The sequence below is a fragment of the Notechis scutatus genome, chromosome 3 (genome assembly GCF_049901735.1).
Source record: "Notechis scutatus isolate UNSWTSFEM ecotype Mainland chromosome 3, rNotScu1.2, whole genome shotgun sequence".
Classification (NCBI taxonomy): Eukaryota; Metazoa; Chordata; class Lepidosauria; order Squamata; family Elapidae; genus Notechis; species Notechis scutatus.
The window spans coordinates 185628859-185656009 of record NC_142011.1 but is presented as its reverse complement, the minus strand read 5'-3'; the positions used below and the strand labels follow the sequence as shown (position 1 = coordinate 185656009).

General features: G+C 35.0%; 1 protein-coding gene and 1 long non-coding RNA gene across 6 annotated transcripts in view; one reads left to right on the top strand and one right to left on the bottom strand.

Annotated features, from left to right (window-relative positions):
• VPS13B (vacuolar protein sorting 13 homolog B) overlaps nucleotides 1-27151 on the bottom strand; it is a 319343-nt gene that overhangs the window by 77586 nt on the left and 214606 nt on the right. For all 5 annotated transcript variants that reach the window (XM_026690439.2, XM_026690425.2, XM_087962041.1 and 2 more), the window contains exon 36: nucleotides 20534-20941. In XM_026690439.2, the coding sequence (XP_026546224.2) occupies nucleotides 20534-20941 (408 nt within the window). The remainder of the gene's footprint in view (nucleotides 1-20533; nucleotides 20942-27151) is intronic.
• LOC148131522 (uncharacterized) lies at nucleotides 215-6523 on the top strand. The gene is made up of 3 exons (XR_015748991.1): nucleotides 215-303; nucleotides 3564-3672; nucleotides 6445-6523. It is a non-coding gene; the product is annotated as an uncharacterized LOC148131522 (long non-coding RNA).

Genomic DNA, 27151 nt, shown 5'->3' with positions numbered 1-27151 from the left:
AAATAAGAGAAAAACTATTTGAATGGGAGAGGAAATCACAAACACAGAAGAACAAAAAGCACATTTTCTAATAATTCTTAAATGTTTTAAATGGGCTATGTTTATTAAGAGAATTAAAAGCAAGAATCCTTTCTCCTTTTAGAATATTTAGTTTCTGGTTGTTTTTTTTCAGAAAAAAGAATAATATTGAACAGCAGAATACAAACATGGAGCCCAAAGCTATTTGAGTACGATAATTAAAAAAACTGAGCAATTAGAAGAAAATCAACAAGAAATGTCTTGATGCACTACACTAAGATAAAGGTACTTATTTATTTATTAAACGTTTTAATGCCACCACAATCAGAATGATTCTTGACAGCTTATAACAAGGCAGAAGTCATTTCTTATTGAGAAGACTACTGATTCTAAGCTTGCAAAAATTACTAGATTATCTTTCTAAAGAAATGTTCGGATGAGTCAAAAGTGGAAGTTTTTTTCCTTCTAATTTCTTTTAGAAATTAGGAGAAATGGTCTGTTTCCTTATTGTAAATTTTGAAAAGTAGCTATTATGCCAAGAATATTTTTTATAACAAATTGAATTAATGCTCTTTAAAAATAAGCTTTCTCTAACATAACGTAACAGCAAATTTTCCTATGGTAGAAAGCAACAAGCTAATAGTTGATTAGTCAATTGCCAAAAACAAGAAATTGTTCAAACTATATCACCCATCCAAAAGGGGATAATTTATAACCTTCGACATGCTGAGTATGAGAAAAAGAAATATCAGTATTTGAACACTGAGTTCATTATAGAGTTCACATTAAATATATGGCATATGCTTTATGTCTATAATATACAAAATAAATGTTATAGAATAAACGTAAAATGTCAATAAACAACAATGTAAAACTGCCTAATGTCTTCATAATTATCAGCTTAAAAAGGAAAAGCTATTGAACCAGCTATATAAATGAATAATATGAATTTGATAGACAATATTCTTTACCATTAAAGTATAATCTTATATTTTTATGCCAGTAGGGAAAAAAACAGTGTGTCCTGTGATCTTCACTGTATTGATATTTTAAGCATTCTTATTATTAGTAAATGAATGTGTAACATTTTCAATAGCAATAATTATATTCTGGATCCTAACATTTAACACTGCTAAAGGACTTGATTTAGCTGTGATACGTTTATTCTATAGCTCTGCATTAGTTGCAGCTTCAAAGAGGAAGACTTAAAGATAGGATGTTGTGCGTGCAAAGATCATTTCCAGTTGTTTGCATAACATTTAATTACAGATAAACATTTACTCTAAAATGGGCAATTGTCTATCTTCCATTTGCTAAGTATATTTTGTGACTTCAATAATTTCTTCAGTCAAGTGATCTATGTATCATACACTTACAGTAAAAAAATATTTTCATAACATTTATTTACAGTTTAAATAAATACAGTTTAAAACATTATGAACACTGCTAAATTTGGTGGAAAATATTTATTTTGCAAAAAGTATTGTTTCAAAATTACAGACTCATAATCCAGTTCTAAGTCTTTAAAAAAAATCTTTAATTTCCTCTTTTATGACAATAAATTGAAATGAACTGGACTTCTCAGCCAGGGGTACCCCTCCCCCATTCTAACTATGGTCCTCATATTTGGAATTGTCATTGCGAATATTGAATTTCACTATACTTAATTTGTAATGCCTACGGCTTATTTTTCTAAAGAAATTTAATATTTATAAAAATGAACTAAAAAATATATCCAGGCTCTAAAATAGGCAGCTGTTTCATAGAACAGGATCTCCAAACCGGTGATTGAACTGCCCCAACTCCCCAAACCTTCTATAAGTCAGAGCCTTATCCCATGTGTGTAACATAAAAGCATTTGCATCAACTGTTTTGGGGGGAGAAAAGCAGGAAGATTTACTTATTAATTTCTTTCAGAAATTAGGAAAAATGGTCTGTTTCCTTATTGTACATTTTGAAAAGTAGTTATTATGCCAAGAATAATTTTATAACAAATTGAATTAATGCCCTTTAAAAATAAGCTTTCTGTAACACAATAATGTTTAATGAGTTCACAGAACAAATACTTGCTCAGTTCTTTCACTGAATTTGATAATAACGGAAAAGTAGAATTCAAGACAAGTGTTACCCAGATCCTGCTGTTCAACTTGAAGCAACACGTGTGCCCAAAAATCACATAGAAACTACTTCATAAACTATTGTGCACAACTAATACAAACCTTATAAGAGATATTTCTCAGTGGGGAAATGTTTCCAAGCCAAAAGAAGGCACCTTTATATAAAGTTAGATTATAGCCTATTCTAAATAGGTACCCAGACCATTTTTCAGTGTCTCACCCGTTGCTTGTTTAAGCAATCTCTCCCACTCTGCAAGGGTGAGGGAATGGAGAAAAGGAAACCAAAGCCATGGTCATGTGATTTCTCACCTGGCAACCACTTAATAACAGAGCTGCTGGTTGCAATTGTGGTTGCTAAATGAGGTTCATGGAATAACTGCCTCTTTATTTTTTTCAAAATCTGTCGTTGGAGTCCTGCCCTAGTGTAACCATCATAGTTACACCTAATGGCCTTGATGACTTCACTAGGCACATGATGTATTATATACAATGAAATACCCTGCTGCATTAGACAATTACATGTATATCCTACTTTGCCTACAGTATATTTATAAAAAGGGACTGTAACCCCCCGGTGCTGTCCCACGGTAAACTGTACCTGTAAAAAAAAGTTAGTGGTAAAAAACCAAAACAAAAAAAAAAAAAAAAAAAAAAAAAAAAAAAAAAAAAAATCTATATTTTTTTTACCAGAGACACCTGACCCTTAAAATTAACATTAATTTTAATTTCAGTTTTGACCCCCCCCACCAACCCCCCACCCAACCCCCCCCCAACACCTACCCTTAAAATTAACATTAATTTTAAAATTAATTTCAGTTTGAGAGAGTTGTTGATGGAATATTCTTGTCTAGTAGTAGGAATTTTATTTATGCCCAAATGATCCATAAAGGAAAGGTTTCCATGAATTTGAAATGAAGAGGATTTATACTGTCAGAAGCAAGTACAGGCAGTCCTCGACTTACAACAGTTCATTTAATGACTGTTCAAAGTTACAATGGCATTGAAAAAAAGTGACATGTCCATTTTTCACAGTTACAACCTTTGTAGAATCCTGATGATCATGTGATCAAAATGCAGATGCTTGGCAACTGGTTGATACTTATGACCATTGCTGTGTCCCAAGGTTATGTGATCACCTTTTAACAAACAAAGTCAATGGGGAAGCCCAGTTCACTTAACAATCAGGTTTCTGCCTTATCAACTGCAGTGATTCCCTAAACAATGGTGGCAAAAAAGGGTCGTAAAATGGGGGGAAACCCACTTAACGAATGTCTCATTTAACAACATAAATTTTGGGCTCGATTGTGGTTGAAAGTCAAGGACTACCTGTATACTGAAGTTGCACATTTTTAAAAAGTATACTTTAATATTATATCTTCCTCAAGGCCATTATAGCTTTATTTTTCAGCTGTTCTTTTTCTCCTTTAGGATGAACTAAGTTTTGCCATAGAAATCACATTGCACTTAATGAAAGGATTGGAAGTTGGACAGGGGCTGAGATGCATAAGGAACAAGGCTTTGCACACTACAGGAAAAGGTGCTGAAACATGAATGGAAACGATCAGCATACCAGCATCTAACTGTAGGATCTCTATGCATCTGCATGAACTAGGGCTGTGATGGTGAACCTATGGCACGTGTGCTGGTAGTGGCATGCAGAGCCACTTCTGCTGGCACGTGAGAGGTTGCCCGGAAGAGCCCCACTGTGCATGCGTGTGCCCCCTGCCAGCCAGCTCATTGTAGAGTATCTGCTGTGCATGCGCAGGGGGAGACACGAGAGAGATGCGTGCGCATGCGCAGAGGCATGCAGCATGCGGGGGGTTGTGTGCGCATGCGCAGAGGTGTGCAGTGAGGGGGTTGAGCGCACATGCGCAGAGGCACACTGTACGTGCAGAGGGGATCATGTGCGTATGCTCAGGGGTGGGGAGGTGCATGCGCATTGCATCATGGATGCAGGTACGCGAGCACAAGCGCACACATCGCACGCAACGTGGAAAAGGTTACTGAACTAGATTGTACAAGATGAATTCCCATGGTTATTGTTAACTAGAAAAGGTGAAAAAAAAAAGTTTAAGGACATTTCCTTTCTCCCTACCAATATTTGACACAGCTTTGACACAGCTCTCCAAGGATACTCTGAGAAAAATGCATTGTAGTATATGAGTTTCCTTTTAAGCAATCTAATCATTTCCATTATTGCCATGCTAGCTCACAGAATTCTATTTATTTATTCCCAAACCTGTTGATATCCAAAGCTTAAAATTTTCTTCATGGATACCATGCAAGTTAACATGTTTTGCTGAGCACTTGAATTTTTTTTTTCAAGAGAAGAACAATTTGGTTAACTATTCTACAATTTTTTAAAAAAAAAACACAGTCCTTTGGGAGACTAATAAAAATGGTTAGAGGAGGTTTACAAAATATTGCCAGCCCTGGCATTGTGAAGGTCTGCTTTGATCCTTTATAGAGCTTGGATGTATCAATCTGTTGATGGAGAAAAGGCAATCAGACTGCTTTAAAATGGGGCTTCTGTATGTCATTATAAAGTATGGGATGCCATATGCTAGAAAGAAATAAGTAGGTAGTCTTTATACAGCTGGAAGTGATCTAGGAATGCTTGACAAATGTGCAGGCATGTGATTGATACTAACCAGAAGCTGATTTGCATAGCAATTACCTGAAGCCAGAACAATTAACTTTTATAAACCACTATATAACTTATTTTACTCTTAAAATATAATAGTGAAAGATGTAGCGCAATGACAATTGACAAGAGCAAACAAGTAAAGACAACTATAAAAAAAATACCCCATTCCTGAGCAGCAAAATTCTAATCTAATGGTCCATATATTTTGTTTTCCCCCTGGCTTTCTGAAGTGCTCCTGCAAGAAGAAAATAATTTTAAGCAGTCTCCTCTTTCCCATTTAGCTCCATTCTCTTAAATAATTATTTATAGCTGTATCCTGCTTCTTGGTTTATCTCCAACAGCTTCTTCTCTTGGACCAAAAAGATATGTCAGCTTCATTCTTCTGCCAATAGCTTCTTCTTTCTTGGAAACCTACAGAGTTGTTCTGTACAATTCCCAGCCAAACAGATTCAGTGCACTTATACATGTGTGGTTTGTGAATGAATGAACACGTGCACTTGCATTAACTTTATGTAATTTGAAGCAAAGTAGATGACGAAGCAAGGAAGCAAGATTACAGAAATTAAAAAAAAAATCTTCCCACAATATTACCCACAATATTACCTATTCAAAGAAAATTCTTGCTTTTCTCCTGTTATCTGACCCAGTTTGTTATCACATTTCTGTTCGTTAGGATGTTACTATATGGAAAACTTGCAGTCTGTCATGAATTAAGAACATTATTGGTTCAAACAAGTTATGTAAGAACTGCTACCAATAATAATCTCTCAAATGTATGCATTGTGTCTGAATATGTAACCAAATCAATTAGGCTTCATGTAGTTAAATGGTCAGGACCTTTTAAAAACTAAAATCCCAAACTCAAGAAATGATTCCACTAACATGGTTAAAAAAAACATTTTCAGATATTGAAAAGCATTACATAGTGTCTTCAAAAATTTGAAGAGTACCAATATTCTTGTTTTTGTCATCCTCAGGATAGTTTAAAAACCCACTAGTAAAATAGTTACAAATGGGTCAAAAATATTTTAAATAGTGGGTGTTTCTTCCATTGACAATCACTGACAACTAGTTAGTAAGTTATAATGAAATCTGCAAAATGGTATGTACATCTGGTCATGCAGTTCTTCCAAAAGCATAACCCACTTCAGTTTAGTTAACTGAAGAACAACAGATATTTTGAGTGCAACATTTGGGCAAATCTATTATAATTTCTGTGTTTGTTTGCCTCCATCCGCCAAAACACCCTGTTGAAAACTTTGTTGTCAGAAAACTTACTTAAGTTAAGGAGCTTTAAGCTTGACTGATTTAAACCTACACCACAAATGTTTTTAATATAGATCTAGCATGATATTAGGGGTGTGCTAGAGGAATATGCAAGAATATGCAAGAGGAAAGAAACAGAGAAAACTACAATGTGTGTATGAAAGAACTGTTTCCTCTTTTTTTCTGAACATTATCTTTCCTGTAAACTCCTTGAAATCCTGTTTCTACTGAGATTTAATTGAAGGAGGTTTTATTGAGGTGAAGATCTCATGAGGGAAACCTTGACAATGGCTTTTTTTTTTGACAGTGGTTCTTTGTCATCACTAAAAGGGTTTGTTGCTTAGAGAATTTTTGAGAAAATTGTTCATCTAATTTCTTTTTCTGGTAATTTGACAGAGAACTTTAAAAGGCCATTTGGGCTCAAGTCTAATCAGAGTGAGATTAAAAGGGAACACCACACATCTTTGGTGAGCTTCCTCCTGGACTTTTATTGGGTTGTTATCTGGTAATTACCATTATCCGCCAGTTTTCTCATCTCCTGCATCTACTGGCAATTCTGAAGGTTGAGGGGAAGAATCAGTGTCAGAACAGCAAGGCTAATGAAAGAATCCTGATGTGTAGCCCACTGCTGCTAATTTCCTTCGATTGCAAACTGCACAATTGAAACTAATCAGCATTGTCACAGGTCACAAAGATCTACTTAATAAGATATTAAAAGATGAAAGAACAGATCTTAAAGGATGGCATTTTTGTTAATAAAAGACTTGCTACCTGAAATGACCAGACTGTAACACCAGCAGCAGCAAAACAGTCAGGTTATATGAAAAAAATTAGTAATGATCAAACACAATAGATTAGACTACTGGATTTCTCATTTGTGTGAAACCAAGTTTGGGGACAATGAACGGTCACTAGAGTACCATACATCAACACTGTCAATTAACCAATCTTCACTGAGAGTTTTTTTAGCATTATATATGGCCTCATATGGGCTCTGTAAAAATACAAGATGTGTTATCAGTGATAAACAGATATTAATGACCTTGAACATATCAAATCCTTGAATGTATCGTTAATGTATGTTCCTCCTGCATTACAGCAGCCTTGGCAGCCTGAACATATATTTTGTTTAAGTTACTTCAAACACTAAACATTCAGGGACTTATATTACTTTAATCCACTGCAGGCAGTGCTTCATTTAATTTTATTGGCTGTGCTGGAGGTAGTGGATCTATTTGGGGGGCAGTGGGGAGGAAACAAAGCTCTTTTACGTATCTTTTCAAAAGGGCTTAATTATATTTTATAGCCTGGGCCAGGAGCCCTGCTTGTTTTCTGTCTAACAAGGTTCAAATGGAGTTCAGACAAGCGATGAATCAGAAGCAAAGTCAGAGATGGTTATCTTTATGAAATGAGCTCATCTCCATTTAGGAAAGGAGCAGGTACATCACGGTCAGTGCTGAATGTTAAATAATCTGGAAATCAGATGGTGGTCAGTGATCTGATAGTTTTTGATTTGTTGTTTTGTGTCTTCAATCAGAGCAAATATATTTAACCTAATTTTAAATATATATTGTCTCTTTGATTAATTGCAGCTTTATGCTTAGAAGAATATTTAACCCTGTACCTGTAAAAATAGTTTTATCAGTACCCCAAAACAAAGTAAAGAAGCAATTCAGAACTGTTAAGTTATTGTGTGAACCCAACATTTTAAACATTCTACTATGTTTAATGTGCAATAATCATAGAGTGTACTCCATTATTACTGTATAAATTGTATTTATGCAGAACATTGGGTAGGTCGTTCCATTTGAATATAATCTTTGCTCACACTTCCCTAAATTAACTGGCAAGTGGAATTTTGATTTTAATGGAGTTTTATATGTCTTTCTCAAAATCAGCATGCTATGATTAATTGTATTAGCGGGGAGATGATGGAAGAAGCCAGTTTATCAGTAGCAACTATGAATTCTATTATAAAGTAACATTAGGGCATCTGACCAGGAATAATAGTAATACTAGGTCCTGGGATTAGGTTGTATCTTGTTTCATGGATTTTAGACCATCTGTTCCTCCCTCCTACATTTAGGTCTGTAGAACTATAAAAACAGCTCAACCTTAGGGACTATAGAAAGGAATTAGGATTGTTCTGCTTTTCATTATCACAAGATTCAGTAACTCATTTCATTGTCAGGATAATCCTCTTTTACTCTTTCTTTTGCGCTTGTAGAGTATGCCAAAATGACAAATAAAATCCCAGATGTTAGAGAGCTGATGAGGTCGCCACCTTTCCTTGAGTGTTGTGTTTAAGCTACTTGGGACACAGCATCAAAAGTGACAGGGCCCTGATGCCCACACCCAATATTCATTATGATTCGTTAGTGATTTGTATAGATGTCTACCAGCTGAACTTCCACTTCAACCCTCAGCGACCATGAAACGTTTTGCTTCTTCTCTAGCTTTTGCTGACAAGGAATTAATTTCCTATTGTTTAAGCACTGGGAAGAGTTTATGATAATTTTTTTCTAAAAATCTTTTGGTACTTCTAAGAAGATTATTACTCTAGCTTATCATTTTAAGTAGTCAGAATTAACTTTATGCTGTATTTTTCTTAAGCTAAGTATTTTTAAGCATCAAAAGACTTGACAACGTTTTGGCAGACTCTTCCAATTAGATGCATGGATTTGGAAAAAGAAATCAACTATATTGGTTTCTGTAAAATCCTTTGTATTTGAGAGAATACAATTCATTGTATTTTGAAACTTTTACAACTTCCAGTTTTTATTGGAAACTGGAAAACCATTTGTAGATGGTTTCTTTTAGCCAAATAATTTCAATGTAAGAAAAAGAAATAATTTCTAAATAGATGAAAAAGAACAATGGAATTCAATGGAATGATTGTAGCTCTACAGTTCATTGTGTTTCATTCTTCAGCTCAAGACTTGCAAAATGATTTATATTCTTCCCTCTGTAATTTCCCCTTCCATTCTGTTTTAGCTGTGAGATACCACAATCAGAATTACTGGACAAATTGCAAAACTAACTAATAGTATAAAATATGATTACTAAATTACTTTATGTAAAAACAAAACCCAACTTTATTGAAAATAACTGTAAATATTTTAATTCATTTTCTTCTACTATTCTAACTACTGTCCTAGATTACTTCAGTGAATTGCAAACTATGCTTGTAATAAACTCTGTGACCACTTAAAAATTAGAGAACACTGATTGCTCTGCACAGGCAATGATGATGCTAGTAATTGATTTTATTTGTTCTCTAACAGCAGCAGCAACAAATCCAGCCTATTGATTTTACTCAAAGTTGTAAAATCTCTGTTGTGAGATGATCTTGTTCTTCTGCTAGCCAACATGATCTGGGAATTCTTCGGAATATATTAATATCCTTCACATCTTCCTGCTCAAAATAAGAGTGTTTTGCCTGTGGTTGAAAACATTGCATCATGCAACCCTAAATTTGGGAGCAGACTATAACTCACAGGGAAATCACCCTATCACCTATGCAAACGATCACATACTACATGCTACATTATCACTGCGGAATGTATAACTGAAAAGGCTGTTAAACAGCATTCAATCATTGACATTTCTGCCAGTTATGATAATTTTATACCTGGGAAAGAAACACAAATGATAATATCAGGATTTCAGAATAAGTATAAACATTAAATAGAGTAATTTTGAATGGTGTATTTTTTTTCAAATGTTCCAAGAAGCTTGAGCTATGATTAGTTTGTTGCTTTATAAATTATGATGGACTCATTTTTTTATTTTTTTCCTCCAATATACCAGAAAATGTGTAAAGTCCAGTTGTATCCCTCTGCTATTGGCCTTAAGAAAAGGAGAAAGGAGTAAAAAGATGAAGGAGAATCATAGTCACTAAAACACATGTTCAGAACCAGCTGGGTAGGGCAGGATATGACACCAAAATTAAGAAGCATTTCTGAATAGGTAATCCCATACATGTGAAAAAAAGAAGCCAGTTTATATCTTCTTATGTACCAATCAGATACCATTACAGCTGTTTTTTTAAAATAAGGAAATTAGTATTGTTTGACTATGATTTGTGTGTACAGTATTGTTTATTTTGTAAACTTTGTGTGTTACATTAAAATCTTAATGTTTACATCTTAAATGGTAAATTATAAAATGTGAGGACTATATTCCTTGTTTATTGACTGAGTTTCAATGTATGTGCTTGTATATATTTATATTAAGCTTTTAAATACTAAAAGTATTTGCATACTAAAAGTAAAGATCATGTTGCATGTATTGTTTGTTAAGCCCTGCTGAAAGATTGCTAAATATAGAAATGTGCATTAGGTTTGGGCACCAGAAGAAAGAAAAGCCTCAAGTTAAGAGGTGAAAAGTACACTTTTATGCTGCAGAAATAATTCATTGGCTATGTTAAAGTAAACCGCATAGAATATGGTATAATGGTATCTTAGGTTGTTTGTGTACTAAGACTGGATGAAACATTTAAATGATTGCTTTCAATATTTGCTACGGAATTTTGAAATATTATCTCCTAGTTTGGCTTTAGGTAATAGTAAGCATGGATCACCATCCCACTTATTTTTGTGACCCAAGAGTGAAAAAACAGGAGCTTGTATGAGTTCCCAATTGTTTCCTACGGCAGAGTACTCAAAATGTTTTCAGTTTTGTCTATAAAGATCATGAAAGACTTGAAAGATTTGGAGTTTTATTTTGTGTGCTATTTTGTGCTTAATGCAAAACAAAATCCCTTTTTCTTTCTTTTGTACATACCCATACTAGAGTAAGCTATGTGGAATGTCTCTTCCCGTTCCTTTTAATCAAATCTGATTGTGCTGGATTACATGTTTCATAGTAGTTGATATTTTTTGTACTGGTAAAGTCATATTCAAACATGACAGAGAATAGAATACACTGTATAAGAAAAAAATCTCTACATTATAAGTTGGAATCTCATAATATTCATGTTATATTAAAGAGGGGATGGATCGATAAGCAAGTATCTATTTTCTTTTTGGTTTGGAGTCTTTAGATATAAGTGATGATTAGAAATAAGGATTAGGAGTGATGGAGTGTGCTATACTGGACTGAAAGGAGAGGAAGAAGGAAGGGAAAGGACAAACGTGGTGGGAATCAAACCAAGGAAAGAGTTTGAGAGAGCTGGAGAACTGTAATGGCTGTGAATGCTGGGAGAAAACTTAGAATGATGTATCAGGAGATAACCAGTGATTGGAAACCAATAGAGGCTGCAAATTACATGAAAGAACCTCAGACTATTAGGACTGAACCCCAGGAAAGAAAGCATCAGTGACTGTACAAGTCTATGAGGACAGAGGAATTGCAGGAAAAAAGAACAAGCAAGAATTCCTTCATCATAATAGTCAATAAGCAAACAACCATCGTTAGAGGTGGAAAATATAAACAAGAAGTTTGTTCTAATATAGTAAATTAGTTGAAGTGCAATTGTGTACTAGATAAGGAGTGATAGATAGTGTGGATTGGTTCTGATGCTGGAGACTGGATTGTGAAAAATGAATAATTAATGTAGATCATCCTTTGGGTGAGAGAAAAGGTGACAGAGGACTGTACGGAGACAATTATTGGTATGGGCCATCCTCTGTGATCGGTATCATTTGAGACGACAAATTCACATACAGACGGGAGGTTGTACAACTTGCCTCGTGCTGTAACCGGAACAATCTGGAACTGAACACATTCAAAACCACAGAAATGGTGGTAGACTTTAGGAGAAACCCTCCCATACTACCACCTCTTACAATACTAGACAACACAGTATCCACAGTAGAGACCTTCAAATTTCTAGTTTCTATCATATCACAAAAAAAGCTAAAATGGACACCTAACATCAAAAACGTCATCAAAAAAGCACAACAAAGAATGTTTTTTCTGCACCAACTCAGAAAGCTCAAACTGCCCAAGGAGCTGCTGATACAGTTCTACAGAGGAATAATTGAGTCTATCATCTGCACCTCTATAACTGTTTGGTTTGGTTCTGCAACCCAACAGGAAAGACACAGACTTCAGAGGATAATTAGGACTGCAGAAAAAACAATTACCACCAACCTGCCTTCAATCGAGGACCTGTATACTGCACGAGTCAAAAAGAAGGCTGTGAAAATATTTACAGACCTCTCACATCCCAGACATAAACTGTTTCAACTCCTACCCTCACGACGACGCTATAGAGCACTGCACACCAGAACAACTAGACATAAGAACAGTTTTTCCCTGAACGCCATCGCTCTGCTAAACAAATAATTCCCTCAACACTGTCCAACTATTTACAAAGTCTGTATTACTATTAATCTTCTCATCACTCCTTATCACCCATCCCCTCCCACTTGTGACTGTATGACTGTAACTTTGACGCTTGTATCCTTACAATTTATATGGACTGTTTCCTAGTATGATTTGATTGCTTATTGTACCCGTTGACTATTATTAAGTGTTGTACCTGATGATTCTTGACGAATGTATCTTTTCTTTATGTATACTGAGAGCATTTGCACCAAGACAAATTCCTTGTGTGTTCAATCACACTTGGCCAATAAAGAATTCTACTCTATTCTGTTCTCTGGTGGAGTGGCTATCAATAGTAAGAATCCTGAGCAGAACCTTGGTCAACCCAATCCCAATCAGATAAAAATATAGTTTTGGGGGAAAGTGAAGCATAGGTTGAAGGGACTGCAAGATGACAGGTATGGGTAGTTACAGTGGAAGTGGTGGAATGAAAGAGTAACTATGGAATAAGGGCAAAGAGTGTGGTGGAAAGGAAGCTTGGAAGAGAGAGGTGGATAGGTGAATTAATTGTCCCTTAAGTCATCTGGTGGGAGAGTGGAAAGGAACAATAAGGAGGATGGATAATCAACAGGGAAGTATAGTGGGAAATGGAAAGCCAGATGTGGTCTGCCCCATTCAGATGGGGGACTTGAAAGCTCAAGCCAATCCCCACTTTAATACTTCCACAATGTTCATCATATTATATCATATTAAGATCATTTCTAATTTCTGTTATGTTAACTGGTGACACAAACTTCTGCAAGGAGAAGGATCTATTTGAGTGATCTCGCTGCCAATCTCTGATGGCCAGCTCAGATTCAAATAAGACTGAGACAAAGGAAGCTGCTCAAAGTGCCTCAGATAATGCTAGCCTCAAGAGGCCTAAGGCCAGCTTCAAGAGGCCTAGATAATGCTAGCCTAAGGCTGACATAACAGGAGACAACAGTTGGCCATTGGCTGCATCTAGGACCTCCAACCAGAACTGCATCCATAGCAGAACAGAAATCTACATGGCTCTTCATATGGTTTCCAACACTGACCCCACTCGGTGCAGACTCCCTGTAAGAGCCACCATTGCCCAGCAGTTCTCTATTGGGAACGACCTCTCAACTTGCCAGTACTCTGCATCCTAAACCTGCTGTTTAAGAAATCTCTGCTTCTTGGAACCTGTATGGCTGACAAGCTAACACTGGTCTCCTGGATCTTGGACTGTGACCTTATAATGATCTCACATACTGCTTTGGAAATCATGCAAATAAGCTTACATCTTTTCTGGAGCATATGTGCACTTGTACACACATCCTGCCTGCCACTGTCTGTATTATTTAAACTTTAGAATAAGACCTCTTAACAGAGTGTGAGAGTGTTTGGCCTGGAAAAGGAGAAATAGAACCTACATGTTTCCAAGAATGCCTGGGGAACTTCCCAAGGCAGGCAGTTCTGTTGTGTGCTTTGTTCACCACTGGAATGAGAGGTTAGCAGTGGTGCTTGACAGGCTTCTAAACACCCAGTCCCTGAACTGCTGAGCCAACAGAACTGGTTTATTGAGAAGCTCTAAGAGATGAAGCTACGGAAGAGATGCCTGAGGCGATACTGGCGTGCAATGAAGAAGAACAAATGTAATTATACTGTGCTAGTAAGAGCAGTGAAGTGTGATTATCCTACTTTTATTGTGTATGCAGATAGCCACACAGCAGCATTATTTAGAGTTACATATTCCCTGTTGGGGAAATCGGGGCTGGAAAAAGGGCTGCTGAATCATTGTAAAGAATTCACTCAGCATCTAAAGGATAGAGTTTCTCACATTTTTCTCAAAGTTGAATGCTACTTGGCTAAATTCTTGTGAGATGATCTGGGATTAATTTGAGCCCGAGGAACCTGAGGAAGTGTCCAGTGTTATCTGTGCTGTCAGCTGAGTATAGTGCAGAAATGGTTGCTGTTGCTTTTGCTGATAAACTGGTGAGATCAAAATAAGAGGAGTAGAAATCTCATGCTCCCGTTGGATCTTTTAGCTGCATTTAGTACTATTGACCATGGAATCATTTTTTGATTGTTTGGAAAGGCTGGTGGTTTGAACAATGTTTTTCAAATGATTCTCCTCATTCCTGAGTGATTCATCCAATTTGGTTAGGAGAGAGGTCATGTCCTCTGTTGTAGAGCATCATAGGGCTGGTCCTTTTCTCTGTTTAGGATCTACTTGAAGCCTTTGGAAAAGGTAATCCATCACCTAGGGTGAGGTATCATCAATCTGTGGATGATACTCAACTGCATGTCCTTGCCACAGGCTGAGAAGGAATTGTAATGTAGGTCCTGACCTAACACCTGGAGGCTATTAGGGTTGGATGCAGAAGAAGAGGCTTAAGCCAAATCCTAGCAAGATGGAGTAGCCAACTAATTCCAGAGATATTTCATCCTTAGTTCTGGATAAAGCTGGCCCACAATTTGAGTGTCCTCCTGAACTCACAGTTCCTGCTTGAACATAAAATCAAAACTTTGGCCAGGACAGTCTTTGCACAATTATGTGTCAATTGAGGCCATTTTCAAAACAGCAATCTTTTGTTCATAGTACTTGGGCTCTCTTCTCCTTGCATCTACATTATTGTAATCAGTCTAATACAGAGATCCCCTTGAAAGTCATTAGGAGATTTCAGCTGGTTTTAGCATGAAGCAGCCTAGAAAGTTATGGGAATACCAAGTTATTTGTAATTCAGGGTCCTTGATATCCCTGAGAACAGTCACCCACCAATCAACACAAACTAACAAATGCTTTGCTCTGATAATATTGGTTACTGTTAAAGCAATAATTCTAGGCAGCATTGGTTTTTTTTCCCAGCATTCAAAGTCAACTTTGGTCTCAATTCATGTGCCAAAGAGCAGGTGATAAGGATATGTTTAGTCTTACATTAAGATATAATATATTAGCTTGCCACACTGCATCACTATTGTGTGTGTTTTCACAAAGGGAACATATCTATGCTTACCAAACCATATGAAGCCTTGTTTGCTTTCAGTGATATTCTGCATGTATTTCTCTGCCTAGAACCCAACAAGATCCCATAAAGTATGTATCAGATTGCCCAATAGAAAAGAGGCAAGTACAAGTAACAAACTCAAAATATGCATTTTTGATATTTCCTAAAATAGGAAGGAAACTAACCACAAAAATTCCTGATGAATAATATCTGGAAAACATAATTTACTGTAAGGTTATCAGTTAATGAAACCTGCTTTAAAAATCATTAGGCATGGCCACAAGCTTTTGTTTTGCTTCCATGAGGGAGAAAACATGCTTTTCACACATTCCCAACCGAAGCTTTTAAAAAATGGTTCTCAGCACAAGAAGATTCCTCTTACATTACAATCAACTTCCATCTCTTACACAAAGGCTCATCTGGAAAAGAGGCCGTTTACACTGTTTATAAAATACTGTCACATAAAATTTGTAAGGAAAAAAAAAGCCATTCACTAAAAATAGCTTGCGTAAGTAAGGGATTAGAGTAGTTTCTGCTGCTATAATTGCTCCTTTGTAGTTTTTTTTTTTCCATGATGTTTCTGAACAGCGCCTTTGGACTATGTTTATTAAAGTCAGCACATCAAAAAGGATCAAAGCCACTGCTAGTGAGAACTAAAAAAAAGCCCCAAGTGTGTTGTGTTGTCTCATGGGAGAATTATGCAGATTCAAGTAAACAAGTGCAAATTGTTGAGGTTTTAATGAAAATTTTCTACAATTATTGAATCTGAAGTCATTGGTTATTATAACATCTGTATAACACATGGCCATTTTGTATAAAAGGCAAGCAAAGCTATTTTGTCTGTTTTAACAGTACATCTGAGAGGACGATTTTTTTTTTTTTTTTTTATCATTGTATGCCATTTGCTTCAGCAAATAATTTGTAAAATGCAGCTGGTGCAGATGGTCACCATGGTTATGTGATTGTAAAAACCTGAAACACTGTGGAGTATTTACATATTAGTTTCATATGCCAAAATCAGCTTTATTCAGCTCAAAAACACTATCATAAAATTGTTGAATATAAAAAGAGATTGGCTCTTACATAGATTTGAGCTTATATTTTCATTTGAAATAAAGTTACTGCAATTTATCTTCAACCAAACTATACTTAGTTTGGACTTAGAAATAAAATAGCCTCCTTTAGCAATGATCTATTAAATGAAATGGAATGGAACTATACTACTGATTTACCAGGATGTTTAAAATAAGTTACTTTTTAAAAAATTAAAAATAAAATTCCCTGTCTAAATTTAATGCATATGAGTTATCCTTTATTAAAGTATTCCTTTTACTATTGCTCTCGCTTCCAAAACTTTGGTCTATCTGCTTCTATGTGCCTGCATGTTTCCAAATGACAAAACTAAGGAAGTAAAAGTATGAAATTAATTTGCCTTTGCCTTTTGCATTCTTCTTAGGAACTTTTTTTTCTTTTAGCAAATACTTTTCACATTCATACATTTCATTTAAATAAATTATTGTATACTTGATCAAAAAGTATTCTCAAGAATACAGTTTTAATTTTTTTTAAAAATGATGCATATCCTTTTCTACTTAATGTCTTGCACTAGTAGTGGTTTTTACTCATTTCCCTTCCCAGAGCCAACTCACAAATAAAAATATAGCTTAAAATATATATAATAAAAAAAATAAATCACATTTAATATAGAAATCATAAAAAGTAATATATAATATTTGCATAATAAAATATTACGTATGTAATAGTACACTAAACCAATTGTAAGTAGAAATAATGCATTTTCAATATTTTTTTAAAACATTGAGCAAAGATTGAGCAATTTAAATTTCTTAGAATGAGGAATTTTAAAATTGGGGTTACTACAGAATAGGCTAAATCCCTGGTATACAGCTATTTGTTCTTTATACTTGGACAAAAAACCTGCCTCAAATGTTGATGCATAAGTGTAGCTGAACTTATAAGGTTGCAGTGGGCTTTTTAGATAAACTGATCCCAAATTCTTTATGAATTTATTGGCTCTTATCTGTTATCCATTAAATTAAACACAATGTAGACATAAATCAAAGCATAACACTAAGCCATAGGTAACATTGTGAGACTGAATCTCAGGAATATGTTTCTCCTGATTCCTCCAGCTTTTCTCTCTTCTACTTGTGAGGGAAGCTCAATGGTTAAATGTGACAGATCTTGGGAGAAGTTGGAGGGGAAGTAGGGAGAAAGGATGCTGCCTAAGGAATGATCAAATAAGATAGGGTATAGCCTACAGCTGCATAATGGGCAGAGAAAGAGACTCTGGAAAGGATCTTCCCTAACTTCTTAGACTGTAAAAGAAATGGAGGAAGGGTTGTACTAACAGACTTGCAAGATTCTATAATGTAGCCTTACAATAATATAGTAGTATTAGCTTATCTGGCATGTTTCGTTTTAGGTCTGCCTGAGTAGGTGGACAGGAAATGATAAGGCTCTTACTTTAGGGTCTGAATAAACCAGTTTCCAATCATTCATAAACTTGGAAAACGTGTTTATCCTAATGATGGTTCATTCAAACAAAACTGCATCTGCAACCACTTTTACATGGTTTGAACTGGTTAGTTTGTTTAAAATAACAAATATAATAGTTCCCAAATTTAGAAACATCAAGGGAAACCATCGTTTCCCCCCCATGCCGCCAATGAAAGTGGAAGCTTTCAATTTGAAGGCTCAATATCATATACAGTATATTGAGATATGGGTTTCTTTTACTCCATTGCCTATTTCTCCTTGTTTTTTCCTTCTTTATTCATTTTACTTATATAGTGGCTTTCCACAAATATTACCAAAAGGGTGAACAACAATTTAAAAACTAAATAATCAGCAATGAAATATTAAAACATTAAAACAACTTTAAAACAATTGCTAGCATTTTAAAATCCAAAAATAATGAGATATATCTTAAATGTCAAGAAAATATCCAAGTTAAGCTTGGAAAGGAAGCCATTCCACAATTTTGAGTGTGATGCTGGAGAACATGTTTCTTCTATGCTTGACTAATGCAGCTAATGGTGTAAGAGTATTTTTTGCAGATTTTAATTGGGAAAGTTGTAATGAGCCAATAATTCAATATAATACCTGGATCTAAAACATTAAACCAAACCATGTCTAGAAAAAACAATTGGCAAACCTGTCCTGAGTGAACTCTGAACAGAAAAAAAAATATGAATGTGACAAAACAGGTTGCTTTTTTGCTTACTGATCCATTTTTAGAAGTGTATATAATATGTTGGGGACATATAGTAGTAACAAAATAGATGTAATGAAACCAAGGCTTGTATAATTAATGCAACAACAAATAGATTTGGATAAAGTCATACCATATGCACAGAAAATAGTTGGACAGTCTACTTCTTATAATAGGTCCCTGAAGATATGATCAAAAAATAGTATAAGATCACTCTTGATCTATCCAGATGAAAAACAAACCCTTCTAGAACATGACTGAATTCTATTCTCTAAATCAGCTATTCTAACTTTCTGGATTAGTCTGTTTTAAATTGGAGCAATATTCAAAATGTTTCATTAATTCTTTAGTTTTAGAAAACAAAGTGCTGTAGATCTCAGTGTCATGTGTTTATTGATGGTTCCTTGCTCAAAAGCTCTGGACCTACCCACATGCTTTTTTTGGTATGTATTCACTATTATACAGGCAAATTAAATTTTTTTAAACAATATTTTTTCAATACTAACTTTTGAATTCAAACCAACAGAAAAATATAATACTGTTATATAGTGGCTCCAAAAGTGCAACCCACCATGTCCAGAAGAAATAGGACCCCAAACTGATGAGATTACCAAGTGAACAATAAAACATAATAGAAGCCATAGCCAAAACCAAGCCAAAATATTATTCCTCACATGCTTTGAGGAAAATATGTATTTTTATCAAGATAACTTGTATTTGTTTCTGAAACTCCAAAGATATTTGCAGATTAGCTGACTACAGACTGATCTAAAGGAAAAGTGAGTCCAGCACATTCTACTTGCTTGAGAAGTAAGGCAGCCTAGAGTAGTTACATGAGTTTTCAAAAACCAGTGTCTTACTCATTAGATACATCTCAAAACACATCAAGAAAAGTATCTTTGTCAAAATAAATAGGGTCCTACCTCCTTCTCAGTTTCAGTAATATTTTTCCCAATCAGGAGTCTCTTTAGATATATAGCTTTCAATTCCCAGTATTCCTCTGTCAATATATTTACTGCTAAAACTTGGGGGCACGTCCCAAGTTTGGTGTCTTCCATATGTAGTGACTTCTACTGCCACATATCTGGAGGACACCAAGGCTAAAAAAGCTCACTTTGGTTACTTCCATATGTTAAGTGAAAACCTGAATGAAGTGGTCCCAAAGTAAAGTTATGTATCCGTTCTTTAAATATATATATTTTATTATATTATATTATATTATATTATATTATATTATATTATATTATATTATATTAATTATATTATATTATATTATATTATATTATATTATATTATATTATTAATTATATTATATTATTATATTATATTATATTATATTATATTATATTATATTATATTATTATATTATTATATTTATTATATTATATTATTATATTATATTAATTATATTATATTATATTATATTATATTATATTATATTATATTATATTATATTATATTATATTAATTATATTATATTTTAATTATATTATATGTCATGTTATAACAATATGCTATATTTAAGGTTAATTATATATTAGTACAGATAGTCTTCAACTTACGGTCATTCATTTAATGACCATTCAAATTTACAATGGTAACGAAAAAAGCAGCTTCCAATCTGTTATAACCTAACTGTTGCAGCATCCCTGTTGTCATGTGATCAACATTTGGATGCTTGGCAACTGACATGTATTTATGACAGTTCCAGTATCCAAGGGTCATGTCATCCCATTTGCAACCTTCCCAGGGGGCTTTCTACAAGCAAAGTCAAGGTTTTCCTAATGACTGTAATGATTCGTTTAATGATAGTGGCAAAAAAGATTGTAAAATGAGGCACAATTGATTCACCACTTTACAAAGTGATGGAAGTTCCAATCCCATTTGTGGTTGTGTAAATCAAGGACTACCTGTACTGTCATCAAGATTCCATTATCATAAACAAAAATAACTTCAACATTCTTACCTTTAGTCTTACAGTTCACTTTAACATTCAAATTTCCATTGAGTTTGGATAAAGATACCAACAGGCGAGGTTTAAAGGGATTTGGGCAAGTTTCCACAGAAACCATAATCTGAGTGCTATGGATAGAAAATTGCTGACAACAGGAAACACTCATCCATAGGTTTTCTTGTGGTGAAGCTTTTTCCCCTCCATAACTGTGATCTTCAAAGTTGGAAATTTTATTTTTGCAACACTGGGATGCATATGTGTCATCCTTGTTTGGAACACTATCAGTTTCTGAAACATTTTCCTCCTGGGCCTCATAACCATTCTTTTGCCTTAGCCTTTTCAGAAATTGTTTTATTTGATCTAGCTTGACAAAACTGATATTGGCTTTCAGAGGCTTTGATATATCCACATTTATGTTGGCTGTGGGAAAGAGAAAGAAAGAAAGAAAGAAAATTTTAATACAGCTTTTTGCTTGTAAAAATAATCTAATCTCAAACAGCTATGGTGGTAAAATGAATGTTAATTTACAGATTTGTTAGGTAATTTATAATTGAGGTCTCTTTACTTTAGAGCAGTGTAATTAGACATCATTTAAAAGTAAATGCTTTTTGTACTAATGCATAATTATTAATTATTAAAAAGCACAATCCAATAACACACACAAAGAAGAGCTGGATGAAGACCTATATTCAGCTTCATGAAGACCCTGTGAGCTATAACACATTGCAACACATGAATTACAGAAAACAGAAATAAATTACCTTCAATGCAAGCAATATTTACATGATTTCATCAAAAAGTGCACTTCAAGCCCACCGATTAACACTCATTAACATTTTCAGAAAAAATAATCCACTATTATCCACTATTATCGGCAACTTGTAGACTTCAACTCCCAGAATTCCATTTCACCATGCTGGCTGGGGAATTCTGGGAGTTGAAGTCCACAAATCTTAAAGTTGTCAGGTTTGGAGACCCCTGCATTATTACATCAAAGGCATATTTGGAGTCCATTAACAGGCAATACCAATCATTTGAAGTAAACATGGAACAGAAACCAGCAAAATATACTAAGGAACCCCAAAAGCTAGTACCAAAAGAAGGTAATACAGGAATAATTTACAAACAAAAATGCAATCAAGTATTAATATTATGAACAACACTCTGTAGGACAAACAGGCAGAAGATTAGCAGAACATATCCATGAACAAGCTGTCAGAAGACACACAACTTTACTAATCTCCTTTCATACAGATAATCTTCAACAGAATTTCAACTGGAAAACAATGAGAAACTTTAGAAAAAGCCAAACTGAAAAATGCAAGGAAATTCTTAGAAGCATTGTACTCTGACCAAATAGGGATTAATAAGCATATTGACTTGAATCCTGTTTATGAAGTTGTCAAAATATGTAATGAAAAATTCAGCATTACAAATTCAATCCAGCCATCAGCAAAGAAAACAATGTTCCCCCCACCACACAGCAATCAATCAACCTGTACATAAACTGGAGCCATCTCATTATGAACCAAATAACCCAAACTGAACCACAATTCAACAAGCACATGCACAAAAAGAATACCCTCCCAACAAGCCATCCTAATATATAGTAACTTCCCTAATTACACAGGAAGCAATCAACACACAGGTAAGACAGAATGATCACCTTAGTAGATAAATAATCAAATAACACTTTAATCTCTTATAAAACATCTGTCTACAATTTACCATATTCAAACATACGCAAAGCAGCAAAAATAAACAAATATATAAACACATTTCATCACTGAACATCACTTCTCCAAAACTTATGTACTGGTGACATTCTATAATAGGCTAATGAAACATCTGCAATCCAAGAAGCACAAGGGACTCCTACAATGCATCAGATTGAGAAAGAAGTCTTATTTGACCTATATTTCTAAAAGATGAAGGGAGAAAAGCTACAAGTCATTTACCTCTAATCAAATTGTCAGAGAAGGACTGCAGAAGGAGTAAGACTCTCTGGTATTTGTGGATAAAGAAAGGGCCAAACTTTTTATGGAAGTAAATTAACACATTTTGAAATGACTAACCATGAACAGAATATTATGTTTGTTTGTTTGTTTATTGTATGTATGTATGTCCTGCCACAATCCAGGGCCTGGTGCTGTCAGGGCTCTAGAAGAGTTTTCCCAAAATCAGTCTAGATCTGTCCTCCTTCTTAGCTGTCATGAAGATGTAAAAAGAAAATTATTTTGGAGAGCACTGATGTTCATGCATTTATTCCGTTGTATTTTAATTTTTATGATGTATAGTTTCTGGGATGTTTGGCCTGGGGATTTATAGCTGTTATTTTATTAGTTTTATTGCATTAATCATACTGTAGTTTTATTTTTTATATTAAATATGTGAGCAACTGAGAAACTTGGATTAACGCAGGATATAAATACAGTAAACAAACAAACATAATGTTATCTTCATAGTTAATCATTTGGAAATGTGCTATTTTACCTCCATAAATAATTCAGCCTTGTCTTTGTCCACAAATAGCACTGTGTCCAGAGGATCTCACTCCCTCTGTAAAAATCCTTGTCTGTAATGCTTGTCTGACAGTTTGATTAGAGGCAAATGCACACATTGATCATATATCTACTTTAACATGTTAATATTTACCCTCCTCAATGACACAATTTATAAAATAGTATTTTCATTCTCTCTCCGGTTTATTTTATTTGTTTATATTTCTTCAATATTAGGGCTGTGCAAATCCTTTGTAAAAGTTCACTGCAATCCATGGGAATAGATAAGAAGCAGCTCCCATTAAAGCAGCTACATTTTTTCCTAGGCTTTTTTTTCCAACTATCTCTTTAGTGATGTGATGTGTAGCCGTTTTTCATTTTCCCCAGCAAAATACATCATTCTTAAGAATTGTGTTTAAAACCATTCCTTTCTTTCCTCCTTTTAGCTAATGGAAATCCCTCACCACAAAGGATCAGATAACTTGCAGTACTCTGAATTTACTTGGGAAAGTAAGATTAATTGTTATTTTCTTTAATTAGCAAAACATATGGTTAATGGATAATGGATACCCCTAAGTCTTGTGCCTATTAGCCTGTTATATATCTGTTAATATTACCATACACTTCCCTCTAGTAAGCTGATATTTAGCCTGCATCAAAAATATTCCAAGCATTCTTATTATGTGGGTCTTCTCATCAACACACCAAATGGTTTCTAAGCATTATCAAGAAAAGTCTGAAAGTCTGGTAAAATCTTAATGTGTTCAATTTCCTTTTTGAATTGCATTGTTTTAATTTAACTACTAACTTCAAAATCTCACATTTTGTTATCATCTGGGGTACATACGCTTAGAAGTGTAATTGATGGCAACAGAACTTGCTTCCAAATAAGATTTTTTTTCAGGAGAAATTCTGCGGCTTCAGTTGATGCTGTCTGATAGGCGTGTTCTTTAATGACATTTTTTAGCTCTTTGCAATAGGAAAAGTTTTGTTAATTTCTTCTTTTTTTCTTGGTCCAAATGCGAAGGCTGAAGACCTCGCTAAATCTTCTGGAAGTGTTTTTATAAAGGGAAGAATGTCAAGGTGTTCAGGAAGTTGGCAAGTAAAGACAGCTTATTTCCAGAGAACCAATTTGTTTTGGGCTTTCTAAAAAATTGGTTTCATCCTGCGTATGTCGATACATTACATACACTTTCTCTAACTGATGAGATGCACATATTCCTGGAGTAAAACCAGATTTTGATTAAGTATATAGTATCCAAATGTTTATGAATACTGTATCATTAATTGGGAATGCTACATGAAGTAGAGACTTGGTAACTCAGCCTCCCCACTTCCCTGTTTTACTAAGCAGTGATATATAACAGGGGTCCCCAACCACCGGGCCGCGGACCGGTACCGGTCCGTGGAACATTTCCTACCAGGCTGCCGGTTTGCTGGGCGCCGCCATCTTGTTTGACGAGAAAGTGCTTCCGGGTGAGCTTTTCCGGTTGGAAAGCGGCGTTTGGGTCCTGAAGGAATCCTCGTGCCTTAGTTTCATCGAAGGGGGGGGGGGCTTCGAATGAAACTAAGGCGCGAGGATTCTTTCAGCACCCAAGGCAAGGCGAGCCAAGCGACCGTCCCGAAGCCGTCCCGAAGCCGTCCCGAAGTGAAGCCCATCGACAAAGGTACAAAGGAGGAGTTGAAGGTGGCGGGGAGAAGCGGGGGACGGCTGGCTGGCCGGTCACTTGGCTCGCCTTGCCTTGTCATGCGTGCTGATGCCGGTACCGGGCCGCGGATCATTTTGTGATGCCGGTACCAGGCCGTGGCACAAAAAAGGTTGGGGGCCACTGATATATAAAACCTTCAATTGACTAAACTGTGATAGGCAGGTGCCATATCTATGGGTTATCTGGAAAAAAATATGCCGTATGCAATATATATGATTTGAATGTAAGAAGACTAAATGGTAAAAAACAAGAATGACCTATTGAAATGAAAGTAAGAGAAAACAGTTACAGGTGCCCTGTCCATGAAACCAACAGAAGAAGGAAGGATGTAATGGATATGAATGTAAACGTTCTGATTCTGTGGAGTAGAGATGGAGCTGAGCATCATTTAAAATTCCCAATTCAGCAACATTTTTTCTAATATAAGTAAAAAAAAATTACAGATGGATAGGACTAAATAGGAGAAGAATATGAAAGGCAAAAACAATATTATGTATTATAAATACCTTAGACTGATGGAAAAAATCTTCCCACTTGAAGTCCCAAAATGCTTTTCCAAAAGGCAACTGGAATTTCTTGGTTTTTTTGTCCTTGAAAATGTTTCACTTCTCATTCAAGAAGCCTCTTCAGTTCTGAAGTTTTCAAGGAAAAAAAAATCAAGAAAGTCCAGTTGCCTTTTGGAAAAGCACCTTTAGAACAACCATGAACTGGATGATTGAGAATCTCCACAGACATTTCAACTTGCAGCTTTTCCTAGAACTGTCTTTTGCAATCAAATAAACCATATTTATTTGAGTGAATGTTTTCTCTTTGGCATAATTCACTTCTTCTAACAATAGAATTCAGCTTTATAACTGTATCACTAGCTCAAAAAAGTATTTGTAAAAAAAGTAATGAAAAAATAACCTTACCCAAGTACTGAAATGCTTTTGCAAATGACCCTAACTTAATCAGAAAAGTATGTACTCAGGTCAGTTCCCTTCTCATATATCATCTCTCATTAAATTATATTTTAAAAAAAATCATTTCAAAGTTAAGCAACACCATGGTTAACAAAACTATTAAACTGGGATCAAATGAGCACATTCCTACATATATATATGATGTCATATTAGACAGCCTATAATTGAACTATCAGAAATATGATTTTTCAAAAGAGTAACTATCTGATCTAATGCTACTTTTTCCTCCATAGACTGACTATGCTGGAAACAGGTGATCCTGCTTTCAATTACAGAGGGCTAGCATGCCAGTGTGAGGCCTGGATTAGTTCACCTTCTCACAGGGAATTTGTCTCAGTTGGGAATGGATTTATTATGGCTTCACACATGGAACGGAGCTCATGTCAACTGAGGGCAATGACATATCATATGATTCAAATTAACCTGCTGTGGACTGTTCTGCAGGGCTGAGATTGTATATTAAAATGACGACATTTTGAAACAGCTTGAAAGAAACCAGGATTGTTCAAGTGCAATGGTTCCAATTTGTTCCAACTAATCTATCACCTGCTGAAGATATTGTTGTATTGGGATTTCTGGTAGCTGCTCCTTTCCAGTTTTCTCTAAACCAGTGACCTTGCTAATGGGTACAATTGTTTCCTTTGGAGTAAAGAGGACAGAATACGTACAAAGTGCTTTTTTATGGATGTATGTTATTCATCACAAAATGCAAACAACAGAAGGGATGGAAGGGAAACCCTAGACATGCAGAGCTCATTCAGCAATCTTTTATTTCTCATTCTTAATATATTTCCCAATTTGAACTGGCTAAAGATCTACAGCAAATCACTTTAGATAGTAAATTTCAAGAAGCTTCATAATTTAATAGATGAAGCACTTTCCAAGAAAATAACGTGAATGAACAACCCTGGAACATAACAGCTTGAAAAAAATTGGATTTGTGATTAGATGTTAAATTTTATGAATCACTGACTGTTTTTGTAATATATTATGTCAAAAACTGTGATAAAGTGTGTTGACAATTTCAATACTCCCTTATTCTAGTTGTATATTTAAAAAGAAATAATACAAAAGTGTTAGTGATGGTTCACCAAAATTAAATGGCCATTTGAAATGAATTAAAATTCATATCTAGTTGCAAATGATTCACCAGTATTACACAAAATATACAGAAATTGCTATGATAAATTAACTAATTGATTCATATTCTAAAAAATCATTCTTGGGGTATTGAAGAAGTACTGCAGTTTGACTAATGCCAGAAGTTTTCTTCATTTTCCCATACAAGGCATATTCTTACACTTGGCCTAATCCTGAAATAAACTGCCAGTCTCAAATAGCTATTGCCTTCTTCCTGCAGAGATGGGATTACTCAACAAACAGCATGTTGAATATAGATTAAGGGTTACATGTTCAAAAAATCCAGGAGTTTGGCTATAGAGCCAGGATGTCTACGCC